The sequence below is a fragment of the Triplophysa rosa genome, unplaced genomic scaffold (assembly GCF_024868665.1).
Source record: "Triplophysa rosa unplaced genomic scaffold, Trosa_1v2 scaffold418, whole genome shotgun sequence".
Taxonomy (NCBI): domain Eukaryota; kingdom Metazoa; phylum Chordata; class Actinopteri; order Cypriniformes; family Nemacheilidae; genus Triplophysa; species Triplophysa rosa.
In genome coordinates, this window is record NW_026634422.1 from 35,625 (window position 1) to 57,137 (window position 21,513).

Consider the following 21,513-nt stretch of genomic DNA (forward strand, 5'->3'; position numbering starts at 1 on the left):
GTAATAAAAAAAAGCAATTCTGTTGTGGTTTTATGATATAATGCATATAATTTATTGTCCTGTGTTACTGTACATCCTTAGAGAGTGTAGGAGAATATTTGTATAAAGATTGAATAAGGAAAAGGCCTAACTAAAATAACATCATTAACCAGGATATTTCATAATTAAACCAATTCGCTGCGGTTTTAGAAAACAAGAACAGAAATGTTAAAATACAGATTCTGCTTGGAGTGAAATGACGTATTTAAGCGGTCTGCGGAGAAAAACGTCTCTGTTCAGCACTGGATATTTTGACCAGATTTAACCAGACTTGCCTGCCAGACAAACTATTTTCACCACTTAAAACATAAATATTTTGTTGTAAAGTTCAGATATTTTTGTAGAAATGTACATGTATCATTTGCATGAATGGATTTAAAAGTCTATGAACAAATAAATCTTTTATAAAGACTGTATAGATGGCAGTTATAGTGTTTGTGTTTCATTCTTTTCTGGTGAGCTCTTGACAGATTTAATCTGTTAATTATTTGTTTGACTGTAAACCAGTTGTAGTTGTGTTCATCTTCAGAGATTCCGCTTGTTCATTACTAATTACTCAATCATCACTTCATTAACTCATTAACTTTAACACTGCACCAGTGTACCTTTATACACTCTGAGTGTGCATTATTAAAACACTGAGCACTGGTAATTTAACACTTTGCTGTGTACAATACAGTACAGTAAAAAATTTATGTCCCCACACTGTATAAAAAAGTTTTTGAATTGTCAATTTGTTTATTGTCCGTTTCTGTAATTGTATATTAAAATGCTGATTAAAGCATAATAATCATAATAATAATACATTTGTCCTCACAGCAAATTGGCCAGTGTTAAATTAACACTGATGGGTGTATATATGTGTCCACCCTATATAGTGTTAAAAGTACCATTGAAGCAGTGTTGAAGATAATGAGATAATGAAGTGATTAATTAAGAGCTGATTGATCATTAATGATGAACTCCTGCTATTAACAAACATAATCACTAAAGAAAACCTAGCCAAGAACAGTTGATTTTGAGATCATCATTATGGTGAACAGTGTTTCCTTAAGTTAAGGTTTGACCCTTGGACTTTTGATGTTCATTACTTTATTTTACAACAACTTCAGTGTTGTTGTCTTAGTGCCACTTGTATGTTGTTGATAAAACGAGATTATCTAAAATTATATATGAGGTTTATTGTGGAACTTTTACTTTGTAGGTTTCAGTTTTAATGCTGTAAATGTAAAATGCTTTATAAAACACATAAATAATGCTGCTGTAGAAGAAAAATCACTTTAATCTGTCTGGAGAAACAATTACTTGCCCAAAGAACTAACACTGTCACTAAGATACATCTAGACATCAGCATTCTTCATACAAACCTCAATTATGGTGACAAGCAACAAATTATTTAGATAAACAGATCAACTGCAATGCATGCTGGGAGTCATAGAGGAGTTTTGTACTATGATGTTACCCAGAATGCATTGCTGCATTAAGTTTTTTGTTGTTGATTTTCACCATTGTTCAGATTACTTTACAGATTCTTGATGTCTGTGTGTTTAAATGGTTAAGAACTTTTGTTCCCTTTAAAGTAGTCATCGGATGAAAATCCAAAATTTTCTGTGTTTAAGTGCTATAATCGGGTGCCCAGTGCATCTAGCAACCCAGAAAACGTGAAAAACAAGATCCCATTAAATTTGTTTTGGTAAACCTTTCTCTGCAAGCATGTGAGAAATCGAGCCGTTCAGATTTCGCTCCTGATGTGACGTAGACGCAGGATCTTATTATAATATTACTGCCCCTTAATCTACACAATTCTACCCATGGCGCTGCCGCCATTGTTGTTTTCACAAGCGATAGTGGTGTACGTGACGCCATGGCTACAGTCCTAACCTCGGAAGAGACAGGAGTGGATTTATTTTGTTTTTAGTGGAAATCCCTCAGAAACCATGAGTAAAAACCTGCTTATTTGCGCAAATCACTTCAAGCCGGAGTGCTTTATCAACCTGGGACAGTACAAGCAGGATTAGCTTCAAAGTTGTTCCTCAAGAGGGATCGAGACCGACTGAATGAGACAAAGCTGCCGATGTAAGTAATATTTATCAACAGTCTGAATAGACGTACATGTACCGTATATATAGGAGGATAACGTTAGCATATGATAGTGAAGGGAGCCAAGTCAGTCACGGGCTAAATAGAACATTCAAAGCCAGTGTTAAACTTACTCTATATTTATATGTGGCAGCCCCACACCGTGGTATAATGAACACACTCAGGCTCTAAAGAAAGCGGCCCGAAAAATGGAGCGCAACTTTAAGAAAACTAAATTAGAGGTATTTCGTACAGCATGGAAGGATAGTATTCGAAAATACAGGAAAGCCCTAAAAACTTCTAGATCCGCCTACTTTTCATCACTAATAGAAGAAAACCAGCACAACCCTAGGTTTTTATTTAACACGGTGGCTAAATTAACAAAAAATAAATCATCAGTGACTTCTGATCCTGTATATCAGCATAGCAGTGATGAATTTATGAACTACTTCACATATAAAATCCAAGATATTAGAGAAAAAATTATAACAATGCAATCAGAAGTGAAACCCGCTGAACAAACTAACTACAGCGCCCTTAAGGAGAAAATGCAATTATTTTATACCGTAGATCAAGATGAGCTGTCTAAAATTATTAGATCATCTAAATCAACAACATGCATACTAGACCCTATACCTACAAATCTACTGAAAGAGATGCTCCCAGAAATTATAGATCCTCTTCTTGGTATTATTAACTCATCTCTGACATTAGGACATGTGCCTAAAGCATATAAGGTGGCTGTTATAAGGCCCCTTGTCAAAAAACCCCAACTCGACCCTAGAGAACTAAGGAACTACAGGCCTATATCGAATCTACCTTTCATATCTAAAATTCTGGAAAAAGTAGTTTCAACTCAATTATGCTCCTTCCTCCAAAGGAATGACATCAATGAAGAATTCCAGTCTGGATTTAGAGCATGTCACAGTACAGAGACTGCTTTGATCAGAGTTACAAATGATCTGCTATTGGCGTCTGACCGAGGTTGTATCTCGTTATTGGTGCTGCTAGACCTTAGTGCTGCATTCGATACCATTGACCACAGCACACTCCTACATAGACTCGAAAATTATGTCGGCATTAAGGGAATAGCTTTGAAATGGTTTAAATCTTATTTATCCGACCGTTTTCAATTTGTAGCAATAAACAATGAGGTGTCACGCAAATCGCAAGTCCAGTACGGTGTACCACAGGGCTCAGTCTTAGGGCCTCTGCTCTTCGCATTATACATGCTACCTCTAGGAGATATAATAAAGCGACACGGAGTTAGCTTTCACTGTTATGCTGATGATACTCAACTTTATATTTCCTCGAAGCCTCATGAAACACAGCAGTTCCATCGAATAATGGAATGCATAGTCGATATAAAAAACTGGATGAGTAACAACTTTTTATTACTGAACTCGGACAAAACGGAAGTGTTACTTATTGGACCGAAAACTGCTATAAGTAACAACCAAGAATACTGTTTAACTATTGACGGATGTTCCATAAAACCCTCGTCGTCAGCAAAGAATCTTGGCGTTCTATTCGATAGTAATCTGTCATTTGAGAGCCACGTCGCCAACACCTGTAAAATTGCGTTTTTCCATTTTAAGAATATATCTAAACTACGTCATATGCTGTCAATCTCAGATGCAGAGAAGTTAATTCATGCATTCATGACATCAAGACTAGACTACTGTAATGCACTGTTAGGTGGTTGCCCTGCAGGCTTATTACAAAAACTCCAATTGGTCCAAAACGCGGCAGCTCGAGTTCTTACACGTACAAAAAAGTATGAACATATTAGCCCGGTTCTGTCAACCTTGCACTGGTTACCTATAAAGCATCGCGTTAACTTTAAAATCTTGCTTATTACCTATAAAGCCTTACATGGTTTAGCTCCTCAGTACTTGAATGAACTCCTTTTGTATTACAGTCCTTCACGTGCATTACGCTCTCAGGCGTCCTGTCAGTTGGTAATACCTAGAATTTCAAAATCAAGTGCAGGTGGTAGATCCTTTTCCTATCTAGCGCCTAAACTTTGGAATAGTCTTCCCTGCACTGTCCGGGAGGCAGACACACTCTGTCAGTTTAAATCTAGACTAAAGACGCATCTTTTTAATCTTGCATACACTACTCTTCCATAATATAAATCTTCAGAGGGTTTAGGCTGCATTAGTTAGATCAACCGGAACCAAAAACACAACTGATGTACTTGTTGCATCAAAGAGTACAGAACAGTACTCTACTCTCAGCCAGTCTTGTCTCATTGTTCCAAGGTTACCACAGCGAGCAGGATGCAGTTCATGGCCTGACCTGATGGTAGAGCGGAGAATGGGAAGTGGGGACCTGACAAGAGCTGAGATGATAGAGCTGGATAAAGAAGGACGCGGTCTCTTGACATGTCTTCACCACAAAACTTCAAATGCTATTAGATTATTAATGATAATCTTAAACTATAATTTATTTTATTATTAAGTTTATTTATTTTATTTAGCCTTGTTGTGCAAGTTCTCTGGAGCTTGTGCAGAGGCAGCAGCTTTTGCCAGAGGGGAACTGGAATCCCCTGGTTGGGCCTGGGTTCTCCTGAGGTTTTTTTTCTCGATTAGAGTTTTGGGTTCCTCGCCACCGTTTGCATACTGTTTTTGCACTATCTGCCTGACCGGGGGGGCTGCTTTAGAATTTTAAAGTTTTACTTAATTAATATTGCATATAGGAATTTATAGTCTGTTATATTTGACCTGTGCTTCTCTCTCCTTTATCCTAAATGTGTGCTCTCACTGAGCGTGTGTGTGTGTGTGTGTGTGTGTGTGCGTACTTGTCTGTGTACGTACGTGTGTGTGTGTGCTGTGTGTGTGTGCGTGCGCATCCGTGTGTGTGTGTGTGTGTCTCTATGTCTATGTGTGTTAGTACATGTGCATATTGTGTGTGTGGAGTGTTTTGTATATGGGTATGTCTGTCTTCTGTGTTTTCAACCTTTTCTTGTTTTTGCAGGTACAACTTTAATTATTTTGCTTATAGTCAATATGTCTCATGTACAGCTGCTTTGTAACAATGAAAATTGTAAAAGCGCTATATAAATAAAGTTGAGTTGAATTGAATTTGGCAAATGGGCACTTGGAGTTTAGCTGTATGTATGTTAATACATTATGTGCGTTAATATGTTCAGCTGCGGAAAGCTGTTTGTTTTGCTAATGAACAGGGGCGAACACTGGTTAGTTTAGTTTTAAACGTCTCAAATAATTCGTCTTTATAGGCTGAAAAATCTGTCACAGCATACTAGTTATGCTCTCACGTTGTGTGTGTAACGTTATAACTTGTCAACGACAAGCGCTAAAATCCACGTAAATCCGCTGAGATCTGCAGGTGCGCATTCTGTGGATTTTAGGCAAGCATACACACACATCGTGAGCGTTGTTTGCTGTGATGGATTTTTTAGTCTCCGGACGAATGTTTTGAGACGTTCAAAACGAAACTAACCGCAGAGGAGTTCAGGAAACATAATTTAGCTAAACCATTACGCCGGACGGAAGGGGGGTTGATGTGCGCTGTAACTCATAATTTAAAGAGACATGCACCAAAACGGGTTGCTGTGAGCATAGCTGTTTTTGACGAGGCAAAAAGGGTTTTGTTTGCACAGCCATTGAGTGTTTTTAAGCAAAATATGTTCCAGACATTTCATGAAGACCCTAATAAATCATACCAACTTGTTGAAAGTGCTCATCCGATCAGTGCTTTAACAATAATTGGGTACCGCTACACTGCTGAATCACAGGATTATCAAGATATGCACAGACAGAGAACCCAAACGCAGACAGCCGAAGTAAAAACAAAGACTTAACAAACAATAAACCCACGAGGGGGCAAAACAAAGAAAGTCCAGATGACAAATAATATCCACAAAAACCACGACTAGGCAAACCAGGAACAAGGTATATCTTACAGGGAATACTCCAGACGGACTGAAAATGAACAAAAACGAACTGGCAAGGGACAGAGAACACAAGGGCCTTAAATGGGGAAAACTAACGAGGGATAATTACAAAGGGCAGGTGAGGGGAATGAAACACTAAGGGGAGATTAAACAAGGGGACGGGGCCAAGGCACGTGACAGGAGAACACATGGCGCAAAGTCACAACAAAGGCGACGTGTTTCCACACAGCAAGCACAAAAGACATGGTACTGTCATGACCCTGTCCACAGAACTGGAAAACTTACTGACAAGAAGGCCAGGTTCATGAGAATTACAACTGGAGAAAAACTTAAATTACTAGAAATCAAGGATCAAGAGCACAACTCAAGGAAACACTAAACACTATTAGGGTGACTTGTTGTTCTTCAGTGATTGTGTTTGTTAACAGCAGGTGTTCATCATTAATGATCAATCAGCTCTTAATTAATCACTTCATTATCTCATTGTATTCAACACTACTTCCATGTTACTTTAACACCCCTTGGTGTGGACACTTATAGACACCCAGCAGTGTTAATGTAACACTGGCAAATTTGCTGTGTAGAGACTGGAAAAGGAGGCGTGTGTGTGTGTCATGAATATGAGAGTCCAGCAGATGTCCCTGATGTCTTCTTTTTGAAAAAAAGTTGTATTCAGCATTGAATACTAGATTACTACAGTGCACACTAATAACATCATCTGTCTATCTGCCCGCCTGCCTGCAGTATATACATAGATGGAGACATGAATAACAACTAAAACACTGAAAGTAATCAAATATGTGCAATGTAAGTTTCATGGGCCTTACACTCTTAAAAATTAAGGTGCTTCAAAGGTTCTTCACAGCGATTCCACAAAGAACCATTCAGTCAAAGGTTCTTTAAAGCAGTGGTTTTCAAACCCTGGGTCGCGACCCTCAGGTGGGTCGCGCAAATTAAAAAATGGGTGGCCAGGATGATTTATGAAAAATGTTAGTAAAATAATTAATTCAATTTTATTATACAATAATAACAATAACAAGAATTTTGAACAGAAACACACTAAAAAATTATTTGAATAAACGCAAAATAAGTCCATAAATCCATCACTGTGTCACCTGACCCACGTAAATTGTACGCAGTGTCGTTGACGCAGCCATTTTTCTTTCTCCCTGTGAGATGATGCAAAGGCTTCAGTACCGTGACACCCATCTTTAAGGTGAACATGAGCAAGCCAAAGCCAAAAAATACCATTTATGATTTTTTCACAAGAAAAAGAGCGCCTGGGAGCGAGACCTCTTCAAATGAAGGAGCTGAAAATGCTGTCAGCCGTCCATCCTTGCCTCCAGAAGCGGAGGTCAGCACGAAAGACCGCGAAGGCGATGCACAGGAACAACATGGCAGTTATGTCCCAGCAAAGGGCATGCAAGGCCATTTAAAGATGACTTCTTAAAGTTTGGGTTTGTCAGCTGTTCTGACGCATACCATGCTGCCATACCAATGTGTGTAATATGCAGGGAAAAGTTGGCAAATGAAAATTTGAAGCCAGTGAAGCTGGAAAGACATTTAAATACGCGCCATGCCGACCTGGCAGACAAACCATTGGCTTTTTTTCAGAGGAAGGCTCAAGAAATTCAGTCATCAGCTCAGGTACTCAGCAGAAGCATAACACACAATCACAAATTGCACCTGGCATCATATAAAGTTTCATATCGTATTGCCAAAGAAAAAGCGCCACATACAATTGCAGAGAGATTAATACTGCCTGCTGCACTAGACATAGTTAATACAGTTCTGGATGAAAAGGCATCTGAAAAGCTAAAACTAATTCCTCTTAGTGACAATACGGTGTCACGTCGAATTTGGGATATTGCGCAAAATTTGGAAAACCAGCTTATAGAGAGACTGAAGTCAGCAAAAGATTTTGCTATTCAGCTGGACGAAAGCACTGATGTTTCATCAAGTGCTACGTTACTGGTTTATGTTCGTTACATTTGGCAAGGAGAATTTGTCGAAGATCTTTTGTGCTGCCTAACGCTACCTTCTAGCATGTCAGGAGCTCGTTTTTTTGAAGAGTTAAATGCTTTCATGACTAAATGCGGTCTGGATTGGGCTAACTGCAAAGGCATCACCAGCGACGGAGCGGCCAACATGACTGGAAAACATAGCGGAGTTGTCAGAAGAATTAAGGATGCAGCAGGACAGAACATTGTTTGGAATCATTGTTTCATTCATCGCGAAGCTTTAGCATCAAAAGGAATACCACCGGAACTTGAAGTAGTGATGAAAGACATTGTCAAAGTTGTGAACTTTATTAAAGGCAGTGCTCTTAATAGCCGACTTTTCGAGGCCTTGTGTACTGAAATGGGAGCCGAGCACAAACATTTACTCTTTCATACAGATGTGAGATGGTTGTCAAAGGGAAGGGTGGTCAGCCGAGTGTACGAGTTGAGGGATGAAATACATACTTTTCTTGCTGAGAAATGGTCACCTCTCGCGAGCTCATTCCGCGATGAGAAATGGCTTTTAACCCTGTCTTATCTTGCCGACATATTTTCTGTTCTAAACGAACTGAATCTAAAACTGCAAGGATGGGAGGACAATATTTTCAGACACTGCGAACAAATTCAGGCTTTCCAGAAATCACTCGAACTCTGGCAGCTGCGACTCAAAACCGCAAGCTACTATATGTTTCCGACAATGATGAGACACATTGAAGAAAATGATGTTTGCAAGAAATCGGTCGCAAGTCTAAAGGTCAGTTTATGGTTCTGCGTAGGACCTACGCCGTAACCTACGGCGTAGCCTACGCAGAGCCGCGTACCCTGTGCGTACCCTACGCCGTAGCCTGACGCGCACCTCTCCAAAAATGTAACAACGCGTCAACTCAACGCGGACCCTACGCGGACCGCAAGCGATGTGATTGGTCGGTTTGGCAGCATCGTACTTCCTTCTACGCATTTCTGGCATCTTCTTCTCTGGTGTCTTCTTCCGGCAAGTTCAGAGTCCACAAAAGAACAACATGGTAAGCATCGACCAAGTTACTGAGCGTCTGATTGAAGAGGTTCGGAAATACATGCATCTGTATGACTCCTCTTCGGCGGACTATAAAGAGTTTCTAGCTTTTTGTTTAAGTAATTTAATTAAAAGTAACTGTTTTTCTACTTCGATCAGCTCCAACTCCATTAAGATGCGATCAGCTTCCATTGTCGTTTGCAAACACTAGCATACACACACACAAAACATCGGCGAAGAAGAGCAAACCCATGAAAACACAAAGAGCCAACTAGCGTTTCGGCGGTGTAATTGCAGTATGACGCATACTCTCAACGCAGAACCATAAATGTTCACGACGGCGTCGTCTACGTACGTAGGCTACGCCGTATGTTACGGCGTAGGTCCTACGCAGAACCATAAACTGACCTTAACACGTCTCATTCAGTCACATCTGGATGCACTGACGGGCAGTTTCTGTCGCTACTTTCCCAAGGAGAAGTTTGGTGAAGACAAGGAGTGGGTGAAAAATCCCTTTTGACTTTGAAACTCCAGAATCAATTGCTAAACTGAATTTAACCTCTGAAGAAGAATCAGAAATGCTTCAGCTTACTTGTGACAGCACGTTGAAAACTCGTCACAAAACAGTAAAATTGTCTTCTTTCTGGATAGGCCTTTCCACGGAGTATCCCATGCTGAGCAAAGCAAGCATTTTATTGCTACTACCCTTCACAACCACCTATATGTGTGAAACAGGATTTTCCGTTTTGACCAAAATGAAGACGAGACAGCGAAACAAACTGGATGCTTCTCCGGACATGCGTGTTGCCCTTTCGTCCTGCGAACCAGCTTGGGAACAGATTATGCAGAATAAGCAGGCCCACCCTTCTCATTAAGTAAGTTGTATAAACACACAGACACGCGCACACACACATACTCATTAGCTACTCCGGTCTCGCTCCGCGATATATATATATATATATACACTGAAATGCACGCACACGTAATTATATATTATATTAGATATAGACAGAGAGAGGTGGGTCGCCTAATATATATATTTTTTTTAAGGGTCGCTCTTTAAAATGTTTGAAAACCACTGCTTTAAAGAACCATCTCTTTCTTACTTTTATATAATCTGAAGAACCTTTTTTCACCACAAAGAACCTTTTAGAACAGAATACATTTTTTAAGCATCTTTTTTTTAAGAATCAAATCAACTACCAACTGCCCTCCACCGCTGCCTCGCAACCGACCACAGGCCCTGCGGTTCGGTTGAAGAAGAAGAGGCAGCGGAGGGGGGGCGCGGACTCCAGTACAGCCTGTGTCCAGCCCAGCACCCAGTCTGGTGCAGCAGCCAACGTCCAGTTCAGTGCCCAGTCGTGTGCCCAGTCCGGTGCAGCCGGCATCCAGTCCGGTGTCCAGTCTGGTGCAGCCGGGATCCAGGCCGGTGCAGCCGGCGTCCAGTCTGGTACAGCCGGCGTCCCAGCCGGCCTTCCAGCCGGCGACTCAGCCAGTCTTCCAGCCGGCAATGCAGCCAGCCCCCAGCTTTGTGCGGACGGCCATCCAGCTGGCATTCCAGCCGGCCTCCCAGCCGGCGCCCAACCTTGTCCTGCCGACGTTCCAGTCGGCAGCCCTCCCCAGGTCTTCTCCCACTAAGTCCCCCAGAACTCCGCGCCCTCAAGCGCAATCAGGGACTGAGCCTGTTCCCCCTATGAACCCTTGTCTGTCCCCACCCCCTCCAATGTTTGTTATTTTTATTATCCCACCCCAACCTGTTTGTTATTCTTGCTTGTCTGCCCCTAGTCATGTTTACCATGTTTGTCTGGTTCTTGTCACTGTCCCGGTCTGTCTTGTCTTGTTAGTCGGCCCCTTGGTGAACACCTGGGGGTGTTTATTAAGGGGGGGCTCTGTCATGGTCCTGCCTTCTTGTTCATGATTTTCTAGTCTTGTGGCAGGATCGTGACAGATCCCTTATGTTTAGTGTGAGAGAGTCATGGGGTGTTTACCATTGACACTCCATGTGCTTTCTCGTGTCTCGTCATTGGCCCCGCCCCTTTCGTTTCCTGTATTGTTTCCCTGCCGTGTCTTATGTTCCTCACCTGCCCCTCGTTATCTTCCTTTGTTTGTCACCCCATAAAGTATCCTCGTGTCTAGTGTCCTGTGCTCGTTCGTCGTGTTTGTATGGTTGTCGAGTCGTGTGTGGAATCGCTTGTTTATACCAACACTGTGGATTAACTTGTCTTGCACTGCCTCCCTTCCCCTGTGGATTCCCTGACCCATTGTTGACGCTGTGTCGGTTTGTTTTTTGTTCTGTTTTTTGCCCCCTCGTGGGAAGTCCTTGTTTCTTGTTTTGTATATCATTATTTAGTTCTGTCGCTGTTACCCCATCGTGGGCTTTTGATTTATTTATTATTAAACCTGTGTTAACCCCTTCATTCCTGCCTGCAATTGGGTTCTTTCCTGCCGCTCATGACAACCTCTCTCCCTAACTAAAGAAAAACGGATGAAAATATTTAAAAGGGGATAAACCCAAATAAATTGTCAAGCATCTCCCCACACAAGTTGACAGAGCTTGACTCACACATTTTAACAGTAACTAGTGATGTTACGTTCTGTTCCGAGGCTTCGGAGCGTGTTGAGAAATCCTGGAAGCGTTCAGTGAAGCGTGTATCGAGGCTTGTATTGTTTTAGACCAATGACGTCATAAATGACGTCTGAAGCCTCACTTCCATCTGAGTGGTTCAGTAAGTGGTTCGAATCTTGCCGACATCTTGCCAGCTATAGCCTATAAACCCATGGGATCCCTTCAAAATGTGTGGTTGTGATAGAGGCGAGTTTTGGTTGTTTGGTACTTTGATAGTTTTGCTTGTTTGCTTGTTTCGATGGAGCCAGCAAGAAAGAGAAAGACTTCCCCTGTATGGGAATTCTTTTGATCAGGCCTACATACATTTTTATCAATGCATTATATTTGTTATTTTTTATTTATAATTTCTCAATCTTTTATTCAAAGGTGAAGTGTATGTTGTGCTCCAAGGAATTGGTGTACAATAATAACACTTCATCTATGGTAAGGCATTATCGTGCCTTTCATGAGAACAAGGAGCCCATCCAAGGTGTGTCCTTACAAATATTACAAAATTATAATATAATAATAATAATAGTATATTAACAGTTTTTCCATCTTTACTTTTGTAAATCATGAAAATGAAAGAAAAGTGTGTTTTATTTACACAGCTTCTCTTTTTTCTAGCTACCAGAGAACAAGAGCTGGATGAGGCCCTGGGCACAATGATTGTGAAGGACACAGCCATTTAGTGTTGTAGAGGATGTTGGATTTAGGGACTTTGTTCACAAACTGGACCCAACCTATGTTCTTCCCACAAGGCAGGTGTGTATAGGTGCATGCATCAAGCAAAAGTGTATTGTAATATTGCATTTGGCAACTAAACACAGCTTCTTCTTTCATTTAGGCTGTAAAGGCCATGGTGGAGGCAAAATATGCTGAGTCCAAGGAGAAGGCCAAAGCTGTGGTGAAGAAGGTGGCTGCAGTTAGCCTGACATCTGACATGTGGACGTCCATCAACATGGATGCCTACCCAGCAGTAACTTGCCACTTTGTGGACAACAACACCCGTCTCAATTCAGTGTTGTTAGGAGCAGTACAATTCCCCCAGGCACACACTGCTGAAAATGTAGTTTGTGTGAAAGCCTCCCTCATGGAGGAATGGGGGATAACCAATAATGTAACATACCTGGTTACAGATGGTGCTGCTAATATGATAGCCTGTGGCAGGGAACTGAGGCTCCGTCACACAATCTGCATCGCACACACTCTTAACCTGAAAGCTCTTGACCAGACCCGGGTGGAACACTTGAGAAGCGTCTGCAAGGTGTGTTCCTTGACTTTCTTACAATTTCTGCTTTATTCGGCTTGTGTTACTACTGCTGTGACAAATTTGTTAGGTCATATAACTTCGGGAATTCCATTATTAAAACTATTCCATTATTATAACTGTTCTCCGTGTTTTGAGCTCACTAAAATGTTTAGGTTAAAGCCAGCGTGGATGCCGTTCACAAAAAGAGGGCTTGCGAAGAGCCGTGCCAGTGGAAAGATTTTGGGCACCGCTTGCGCACCACCTCCGTGCCGCCAACGAAACCCTCGCTTTTTGAAGCTTACCGCATGTCTCCCACTGAAAATGAGCTAGACATTCACGACTGCCGCTCAAAACTAATAACAGAGGATAATCCGGTGCTTCGAATCACCTTTACAAAAACAACATTTAAATACACCATAAGATTATATTTGCATTGACATTCTGCTTTAACAACCAGCATATGAGTTTACCTCCGCTGCTTCTAACATATAGCTAGCCTACATAATTTGGATTGAAAGAATGAATTCCAAAACCTCAACTGACATACCCGGGTATCGTAGACTCGTGAAGTTTTTTTTAACTGTGCATATGTGTTTAAATGATTTTAAATACTAGAAACTGTATTGTGAGCTATACATTGGTTGTATTTACAATAGGCTAAGCGTTTTAATGAAATGATTTCTTTAACGTTGAAATTAAAGAATTAAATGAAAATATGTTTTTCATGCTTTGCTTCTATTGTGTGCATATGAATTGAAATAATCAAGACTTTAAATGACTACGGCCAAAAACGATTTAATCAGAAATTAAACGATGAGCATTGAAAGGAAAATATTTAGTTTTTTTTATTTTATTTTATTTCTTATTGTCATTTGAAGTGACATTGGAAAAAGTATTGTGTTGCACTGAAAGGAAAACTGGTACGTGCTAAATTTGAACCTAAGCCTACTCTTACTGTTTCATCTGTTCAGACTAACAATAAAATTGACTGTCTTCATATTTTACAGACCGGGGAGAAGTCCATGCACTGTAAAAAATTATTTGTTGACCCAACTTGACTTAGTCAAGTCATCTTGTTGCATTGACATAGTCAAGTTTGGCAAACATTAGGTGTTAAGTTCTCTTGACTTATATGTAGTAGTTTAAATAACTTGCAGTTAATTGAGCCAATGTACTGTATCAATTAATGTGCATTTAGAATTTTTTGTTAAGTCAACTGAAAAACATATTATTTGAACTTAATTTTTCATGTTCACACAACCACGAACCAAGTCTAACTGACATAAAATAGTAATTTGTCTTCAACACCATAACTTAACTATTTGAGTTTACTGGACTTTATTGCTTTGACAAGAAGTTCAGGATATTTATCTGGAACCAGATTTTTTTAAAGAAATCAACACAACAGCAAACTCTCCGCATTTATTTTTTAAACAAGATACATTGTATCCAAAGATATAAAAACAAGAGACACATGCAATCTTCTCTATGCACAGATCCCTCTTAGAGCCAAAACAGCTCAAACAAACACATGTAAACTTCTCCATGCATGCACAAAGCCATCTTAATGACAATGAGTCTTAATGCCTTTATCAGACATTTTTAGTACATGAAGAACTCACAATAAGCTGTTAAAATTGGACATTAAACTGTGTCTTCAATTCCGAGTCGTTGAAACATGACAAGGAAAGATGAAGCAGGAAAGAAAAAAAATCAGTATTCACCTTTAAAATGAAAAACATTTTTCTGTCATCATTTACACGCCCTCTTGTCATTTCAAACCTGTATGACTTACTTTCTTCTGCAGAACACAAAATATATTTTGAAAAATGTAGTGGACAGCCCCCCATTCTCTTGCATTGGATACATTAGAAGTGACCCCCAATAGAAGGTACAGCCCTCCATTCACTTCTATTGTAACCAATGCAAGAGAATGGGGGGCTGTCAACAACATTCTTTAAAAATTCTTCTTTTGTGTTCTGCGGAAGAAGTCATACAGGTTTAAAATGACAAGAGGGTGAGTAAATGATGACAGAAATTTAATTTTAAAGGTGAACTATTCCTTTAAAACAATGAGATCTAAAACAACAATGATCTTAAAACTTTAAAACAGTACAACCAAATATTTTGTTTTCTGCCTTATTGCAGCAACTTGCTCTTCAAAGAGTGAACTCTTGCGGTGCATGAGTCTGACCCAAGTCCAATAAACAGGTGCTGTATCACTTCACAAGTGAATTTTAGTTCCTTTGGGTAGTCAAGGTTTAATGCATACACCAGGCCCATCAGGTTCAGAAAAGCATTGGGTATATCCCTCAGGTGACGCATTACCACAACGTCATTGTAGAACGATGGGAGAGGTTCAATCACATTTTCCACAACTACTAGGATTCCAATCACCACACCCTTGATCACATCCTCTTCACGGTCACTGGGCTTTATAGAATGTAAACAAAACAAGGTACAATTACTTATAAGCAATTACACAAATATGGTTCTCAGACCCCTGCAAATTAAGAGATCTAATGTCCAATTTTGTTTCATCTTACCTCGCAAATCTTCATGAATTTTGAAGGAGTTTCTCACATGTACCATGGCAGGCCCAGCAATGCTGCTGTCCTCATCCTTTGATTCATTTTCTGTCAAATATAGAATGGTTAAAGTACCAGCTTTATTCCTTCAATCCTGATTTGTATTTGTTTTTATTTTTTCCAAAAGGCATAAATTTCAAATTTGCACATTTACACTTATATACTTTTGTTGTAAATAAATAACCAGTGATGTGATGCAAAAACAGTTGTTTGTTACCTTTTTTGTTCAGCACCAAAATAAGATTTAATAGTGGATCTAACATGATTATGCCACCTAAATAAGAGATGTCTAATCCTGCTTCTGGAGGGCCAATAATGTATTGCAGAGTTTAACTCCAACCTGGTTCAACACATTGCCTGGAAGTTTATAGTGATCCTGAACACCTTGATTAGCTAGTTTAGGTGTGTTTAATTGGGGTTAAAGCTAATCTCTGCCGGATCTTGGATCTGTTATTGTATGAAAATATGTCACTATCAATAGTTTTATAATCCATAGAATAAAAAAGGTCATAGAGGTTTGTACAAACATGAAATTGAGTAAATGATCACAGAATTGTCATTTTGAGGGGAGAAAGACTGCTTTAAAATAAATTGACTCACATCCTTATGAAGGCTCTCCAGTATTGAAGTGATTTCTGGAATGTCCTCATAACGCTTTGACCTGAATAACTGTATCAGCTTTGAGATATGACCATCTAGGCCTTCAAAAAAGGACTTGCTCAGGTCCTTTGACACAAGCCTGGTGAATTCTTTGCTGATCTATAAAAACATAAATACATTTACAAATTTAACAAAAACGCCAGGGTCTCAATAACAGTCTTCAACAGTACTAAATTAAAACATCATGCAGGAAGTAACAACATTTTCATTTCAATCAACATGACAGAACTGGTGATATAATCTAAGGATATTAAATTTGCCCATATCTTGTAATAGAACAGCACAACTTTCATAGCCCTAGATTATCTGATAAATTCAAAGCACAATGAAACTGTCACGAACCCGCCAACCACATCTCCCTCAGACACCAGATTTCCAGTTTCAGGCACCGTTCCAAGTCACCTGAATTCTAATTAACGACACCTGTTCCTCATCAGCCTACAAACATAAATATCTCGCCTCCAGGCTCACAGTCATCCGGTCTCAATGTGACATACCTCGCGTTCCTTGGACACTTGCTTCGTGGACTCGAAGGATTTTCTATGCGGATTACATTCTGGGATTCCTCCTCGGCAACCAGCTCTACGGATACGAGCTACCTAAAGATAAGACTGTTCGTTTTTGCCTTCTCTTGTCGGAGATTTTCCTGTGTTTATGCACCTATTGACTTTCCCGTGAAATCCTGAATAAACCTCTTGTTTTGTGAAATTACCTGTTCTCGTTCTTCCGTGAGTCCGTGACAGAAACAAATCAACACAATTTACCTGTCTCTCTGTGAAAAGTGTTGGCCATCGGACTTTCATTTGTGACACCGGTGGCTCCTCCTCAATGACTTCTTGTCTTCTCAAAGAATACGTGCTGCTCATAGCAGCATCAACAAAGGTGATGTCTGGTGTCCTCTTCGTCATCTCCACAGCTATTTGGTCTCTTTCCTTGTCTAGACCTTCCCGGTCTTTGCCCTGAGGTAGATCTGGAAGAAAATTGGTTTCACACCGTCTAGGTTTCTTAACTTTGTTTCGCTTTCCTCTTGTCTCCCCAAGACCTCTCTTTTCAGAATTTACTTTCAGTTCCTGACAACCTGCATCTCTCAGCTTTTGTCTGTAGTTGCCCATTTTGAACTTGATACTTATTTTCCACCCATACCATCCAGATGTGGAGCTTGGCTCTTTGAGACAGGGGTGTTTTTCAATTAAGGCAGATGCTACACTTTCAATCTCTTCATTCCCAGGATAGGCTTTGTATGAGTATATAGTTTCTGCAAGTTTCTCAAGAATTTCAATCTTCATGTCTCTGGGAATTGACAGAAGTGTTCCATACTTTCGAAATGCCTCATTACCTTGTCTTAGCCTCAGCTCTGCATCATACACAAAAAGTGGAATGGGAAAGGCAGTTGGCCATGGCTGCGAACGGGCGGCATATGACTCTGAATGGATGCTGGCTGAAGAAGTTAATGGAGATGACGATTCACTTAAAATTGCAGTGTCTAAACTGGAGTCTGACGATGTATCTGGACAGGGGGTGGAAAGAACCTTCAGTGTCACCTTGTCTTTAGGCAGATCAGCTAAACATGTAAGATTACAGAAATCATGGAAGTCTTCATCTTCATATTGAAGGTCAAAAGGGTCTTTCAGCTGGAGCCTGCTTTTAAGTTCAAACTTGAGGCCATCAACAGAATCTGGAACAGGATCAAGTCTAACTTTTTTAATGTTCTGTGGGGAGATGATTACACGAAACAGCATTTTGTTGTGGGAATACAAAATTCAAGGGTTTCTCTGCAACTGGGGAAAAAGTAAAAAGAGTACATTGATTGACGATTACATCATAATGTGAACACCTAAAAAAATCATGTGCATTTCAACAAATGTACCTTAGTGAAGCAAGAAGGTTTTTGGTGTGACGTATAGCTTGCCAGCGCTTACATATGGATAAAGTGGATGGTATCAATTGAGTTCCCAGGGTTCCACAACCTGCAGTTCAGAAGTGCAATTACTCGTCAGCTCAAAACTTCGCAAATGCTCTATGTACCAGGCTTTGAAAGGTTTAAAGATGAATGACACTTTATTGTTCACAATTATCATTTTAACAATCTCGCCAAAGTCAGGCAGTCCACCGGTGTGCCCTACAGACAAAAACATTCCCACGGAGTACTTTGTACCATAGATGCATGCATGGGTTGAAAGAAAAACAGTGTTTATGTTTCCATATTTATGCTCAATGGCCTGCCTCACTGAACATTCAAGTGTGTCAGGTGAAACGACAGCAGCGCCTCCTACTTCTAGATCAGGTTTAAAAACACTTGGCAAGTCAAGGAAGTAAGCCAAAGCAAGCTGATGCTTTTTGGCCTGAGTGAGCAAGACATTCTTGAAGTTTTTACCGTCATGTACAACTCTCTTAAAGAAGTTGTGCTTCGCCTCAAAGCGAATAGTCCAAAAATCAGTCAGAGGCCCAAATCGACGAATCATTTCAGGATAGTGTTCCAAGAAGTGATGCTTGGGGAGAATGTGAAAATCTGTGAAAATCTCTTTCATCAAGCACCTGTGCTCTGAGATTTTGGACTCCAAGTAGCACAATGTTACATCAGAAAATTGTACAGTATCTAGGCGCTCAATAATATCTTTCAGATCTAGTAAGATTTGCCAAGTTTTGTCTCCTTCTGGTACTCTGTGACCCATCATCAATGGCAATAGCCTTATCAGAGTCCAGTTTTCATGGCAGTTTCCACCACTGGAATTTTTTGACACAAATGTCTTTGAAATTTGTTGTGGTTGGTTAGTTTTATCAGTAAACTTGAAAGGAAAAGACTTGATGACAGCATTAAGGTCATCTAATGTGAAGTACCTTTTGGAAATAAGGGACTTTAGGCAAAGACTTAACTCTCCTGGTACTATACCTTCAAACAGGTCATGCATAAAATCTGGAGGAAACCCTTGAACTGTGTGGAAATATTTAAGTTTCTCAAGAACACAGTCTCTCTTTACTCCATCCAGGGAAACCAGTGAATTCGTCTTCAATTCCTCAAGGGTCTGTTTGTGAGTTTCAATCGTCCTGAGTGGAAACACACCCTCTCTGACCTCATGCAAGTCAATATCCTTGCGACTAGCTAGGCAAAATCTGCAGAATTTATCAACATTGAAACTTTCTTGGAAGCCAGCTAGCGAGTGGGCCCCCAAGTTGTCCGCTGACACATACAACACAGAACCCTTGACACTTGTTCCCAATTTTTGAACATATAATCCTTCCTCTTCAAGGACTTGAATGTCCCTAATCAGTGGTTGAAAAATGGCATCATAACCAAAATTCTTTACATCATTGCTATTGCCCAGACAAGCCAGATAAATTGATTGTACCGAAGACCTATACTGTGCTGGCAAGTTTGATATTACCCAGTACACTGCACAGACCTTATGCTTTTTTCTTGATGTTCCCAGTGGTTTACATACCTCATAGTCATTAGTGCTGTAGTACTCGAGTCCGGACTCGAGACGTTTTTTAATGGTCTCGGACTTGTCTTGGACTCGTTGGTATTTGAACTCGGACGTGTCTCGGACTTGGTCATTGGTCTCGAAAATGTTCTAGTCGGTCTCGTCCGAGTCCAGCGATATATATGTTTTATTTTCTCTTTCAAAACAAAACATTGATAGAGCAATATTCTTGTGATCCGAAAACTAATGATCCGAAAACTGTTGCCGACTCTCGACTCTAGAACGAGAGCTGCTCGTGCTCATAAGTTCTCTTTTCACACAGCAGTTCAGTTCAGTGTGTGCTCTTGTTGTAACTAAATAACTCTGGTATATTGGTTCAAGTCCGCGGGACTGTCATGCACGCCAGAAAGTGAATAACTGAATTAATTTGTGGATAATATTAAGTGTTTACGGGAGACGCTAAACGGGAACGATTCAGCTGAACTGGTTCCACCGGTTCACTAAAAAGAAAGAACCGGTTCAAATGAACCGTTCGTCCGCGGCGCGAACCAGCGTCAATCATTCATCAGGCACGATGTCAGCGAGCAGCGGCATAATACAGATTGGTTTTACAAACCATAATAAATGTATCGACAGTGCGCTTAAAAGGAAACTTTTTGCAACAAAACTTTCCCCGAAACATGTGGGACAACATCCAATTTCGTAAGACACCTGCAAAGGCATCACAAAGAGAGGAAAGTTAATGCAATGTTTCAGAGTTAGCATTGCATTTGAGTATTTTAGAAAGTTTGGAAAGTAGGGCTTAAAGATAAGATTGATCGTATTTTTATTGTCATTGTGATGAACATGTTATTTAAGGATGGGCACCGACGTGCTTATAAACGAGCCGTTGAGCCTCTGCTCTTCAAGCGGCTCCTCTATCGAACACGCACGTGCACGGGCAGGCGCGCGCACGCACGCACACACACACACACGCACAAAAGTGTTCATTGCTGCACAACCTTGCTGTTAGGAGGGCTGATAAAAAAGTTCCTTAAAAAAGTAATAAACAGTTACACTTCGGCTTTGTGACTTTAGTGCTATACCTATATAGTAAAAATAAAGTGACCTTATTTTATCTGCTTTTTGAACATTACAAACAATAATGAAAATGATTATCTTAGAATAGAAGATATGCTGTCTCTTGCATCACATAAATTATCAATAGTTAAGTATGTGGTCTTGTAGTCATGATTTTTTTCTGTCTCTGTCTTGACTGTCTCAATTGGACTCGGTCTTGACTTGGACTCGAACCTCTTTGGACTCGGACTTGACTTGGACTCGAACCTCTTTGGACTCGGACTTGACTTGGACTCGAACCTCTTTGGACTCGGACTTGACTCGGTCTCGACTAGTCCTGGTCTTGGACTTGTCTTGGACTCGACAATGGTGGACTTGACTACAGCCCTAATAGTCATCAATATACATCCCAAGTGCAATGCTTAAACTCTCTGAGGAAAGCAAAGGATTCTCTTTGCAGTACAGTCCATCTCTGTATGTTTTAATCTGACCAGACTGGTTAGCAGTTTCTTGCAGGATTTTATACAAAATGTCATCTCGGTTCAACAACTCTGTCAAAACTTTCAAAATCGGAATATAAACAAATTTGTTTGGGGAGCACGATTCCAAAAAATATTCAACTGGCTCAATTACTTTGAAGTTGTCCTTGTAATAAGTTGATCTTTTGTATTCGGTTGCAAAAGGGCCACTCTTTGAAAGGGACGTTAGGGGATTTGTTTTTTCAACTATCTCAGCTAAGGCAACAGTCAATTCGTTGGTTAACACACAATTGTGCTTAACCAATACACTTTCAATTATTCTTGGAGTGAACTCTTGCACAACAGAATAAACACTGCAAAGCTCATTTAAAATTTCCTGTGTGGTGACCTTTGAGACAT

The 21,513-nt window shown here is 40.3% G+C and overlaps 1 protein-coding gene and 1 long non-coding RNA gene across 2 annotated transcripts; one reads left to right on the forward strand and one right to left on the reverse strand.

The window, feature by feature from the left end:
• Positions 1–11,738: 11,738 nt before the first annotated feature.
• On the forward strand, positions 11,739–13,606 carry LOC130550746 (uncharacterized). Its single transcript, XR_008962488.1, has 3 exons — positions 11,739–12,144; positions 12,282–12,419; positions 12,502–13,606. It is a non-coding gene; the product is annotated as an uncharacterized LOC130550746 (long non-coding RNA).
• Positions 13,607–15,045: 1,439 nt separating this feature from the next.
• On the reverse strand, positions 15,046–18,246 carry LOC130550743 (sterile alpha motif domain-containing protein 3-like). Its single transcript, XM_057328247.1, has 4 exons — positions 18,022–18,246; positions 16,919–17,932; positions 16,095–16,253; positions 15,046–15,339 (listed from the first exon to the last, which is right to left on the reverse strand). Exons 2-4 carry the CDS (start codon positions 17,891–17,893, stop codon positions 15,046–15,048), a joined length of 1,428 nt encoding a protein of 475 aa, XP_057184230.1. The 5' UTR covers positions 17,894–17,932; positions 18,022–18,246.
• Positions 18,247–21,513: the final 3,267 nt, after the last annotated feature.

What these genes read in the sequence shown, in the direction of transcription:
- LOC130550743 (XM_057328247.1), bottom strand. Translation starts at nt 17,893, where the DNA reads ATGCTGTTTCGTGTAATCATCTCCCCACAGAACATTAAAAAAGTTAGA. An exon ending in CACTTTTCACAGAGAGACAG is followed by an intron (nt 16,254 to 16,918) that starts GTAAATTGTGTT and finishes ATGTTTTTATAG; the next exon opens with ATCAGCAAAGAATTCACCAG. An exon ending in TGGAGAGCCTTCATAAGGAT is followed by an intron (nt 15,340 to 16,094) that starts GTGAGTCAATTT and finishes CATTCTATAAAG; the next exon opens with CCCAGTGACCGTGAAGAGGA.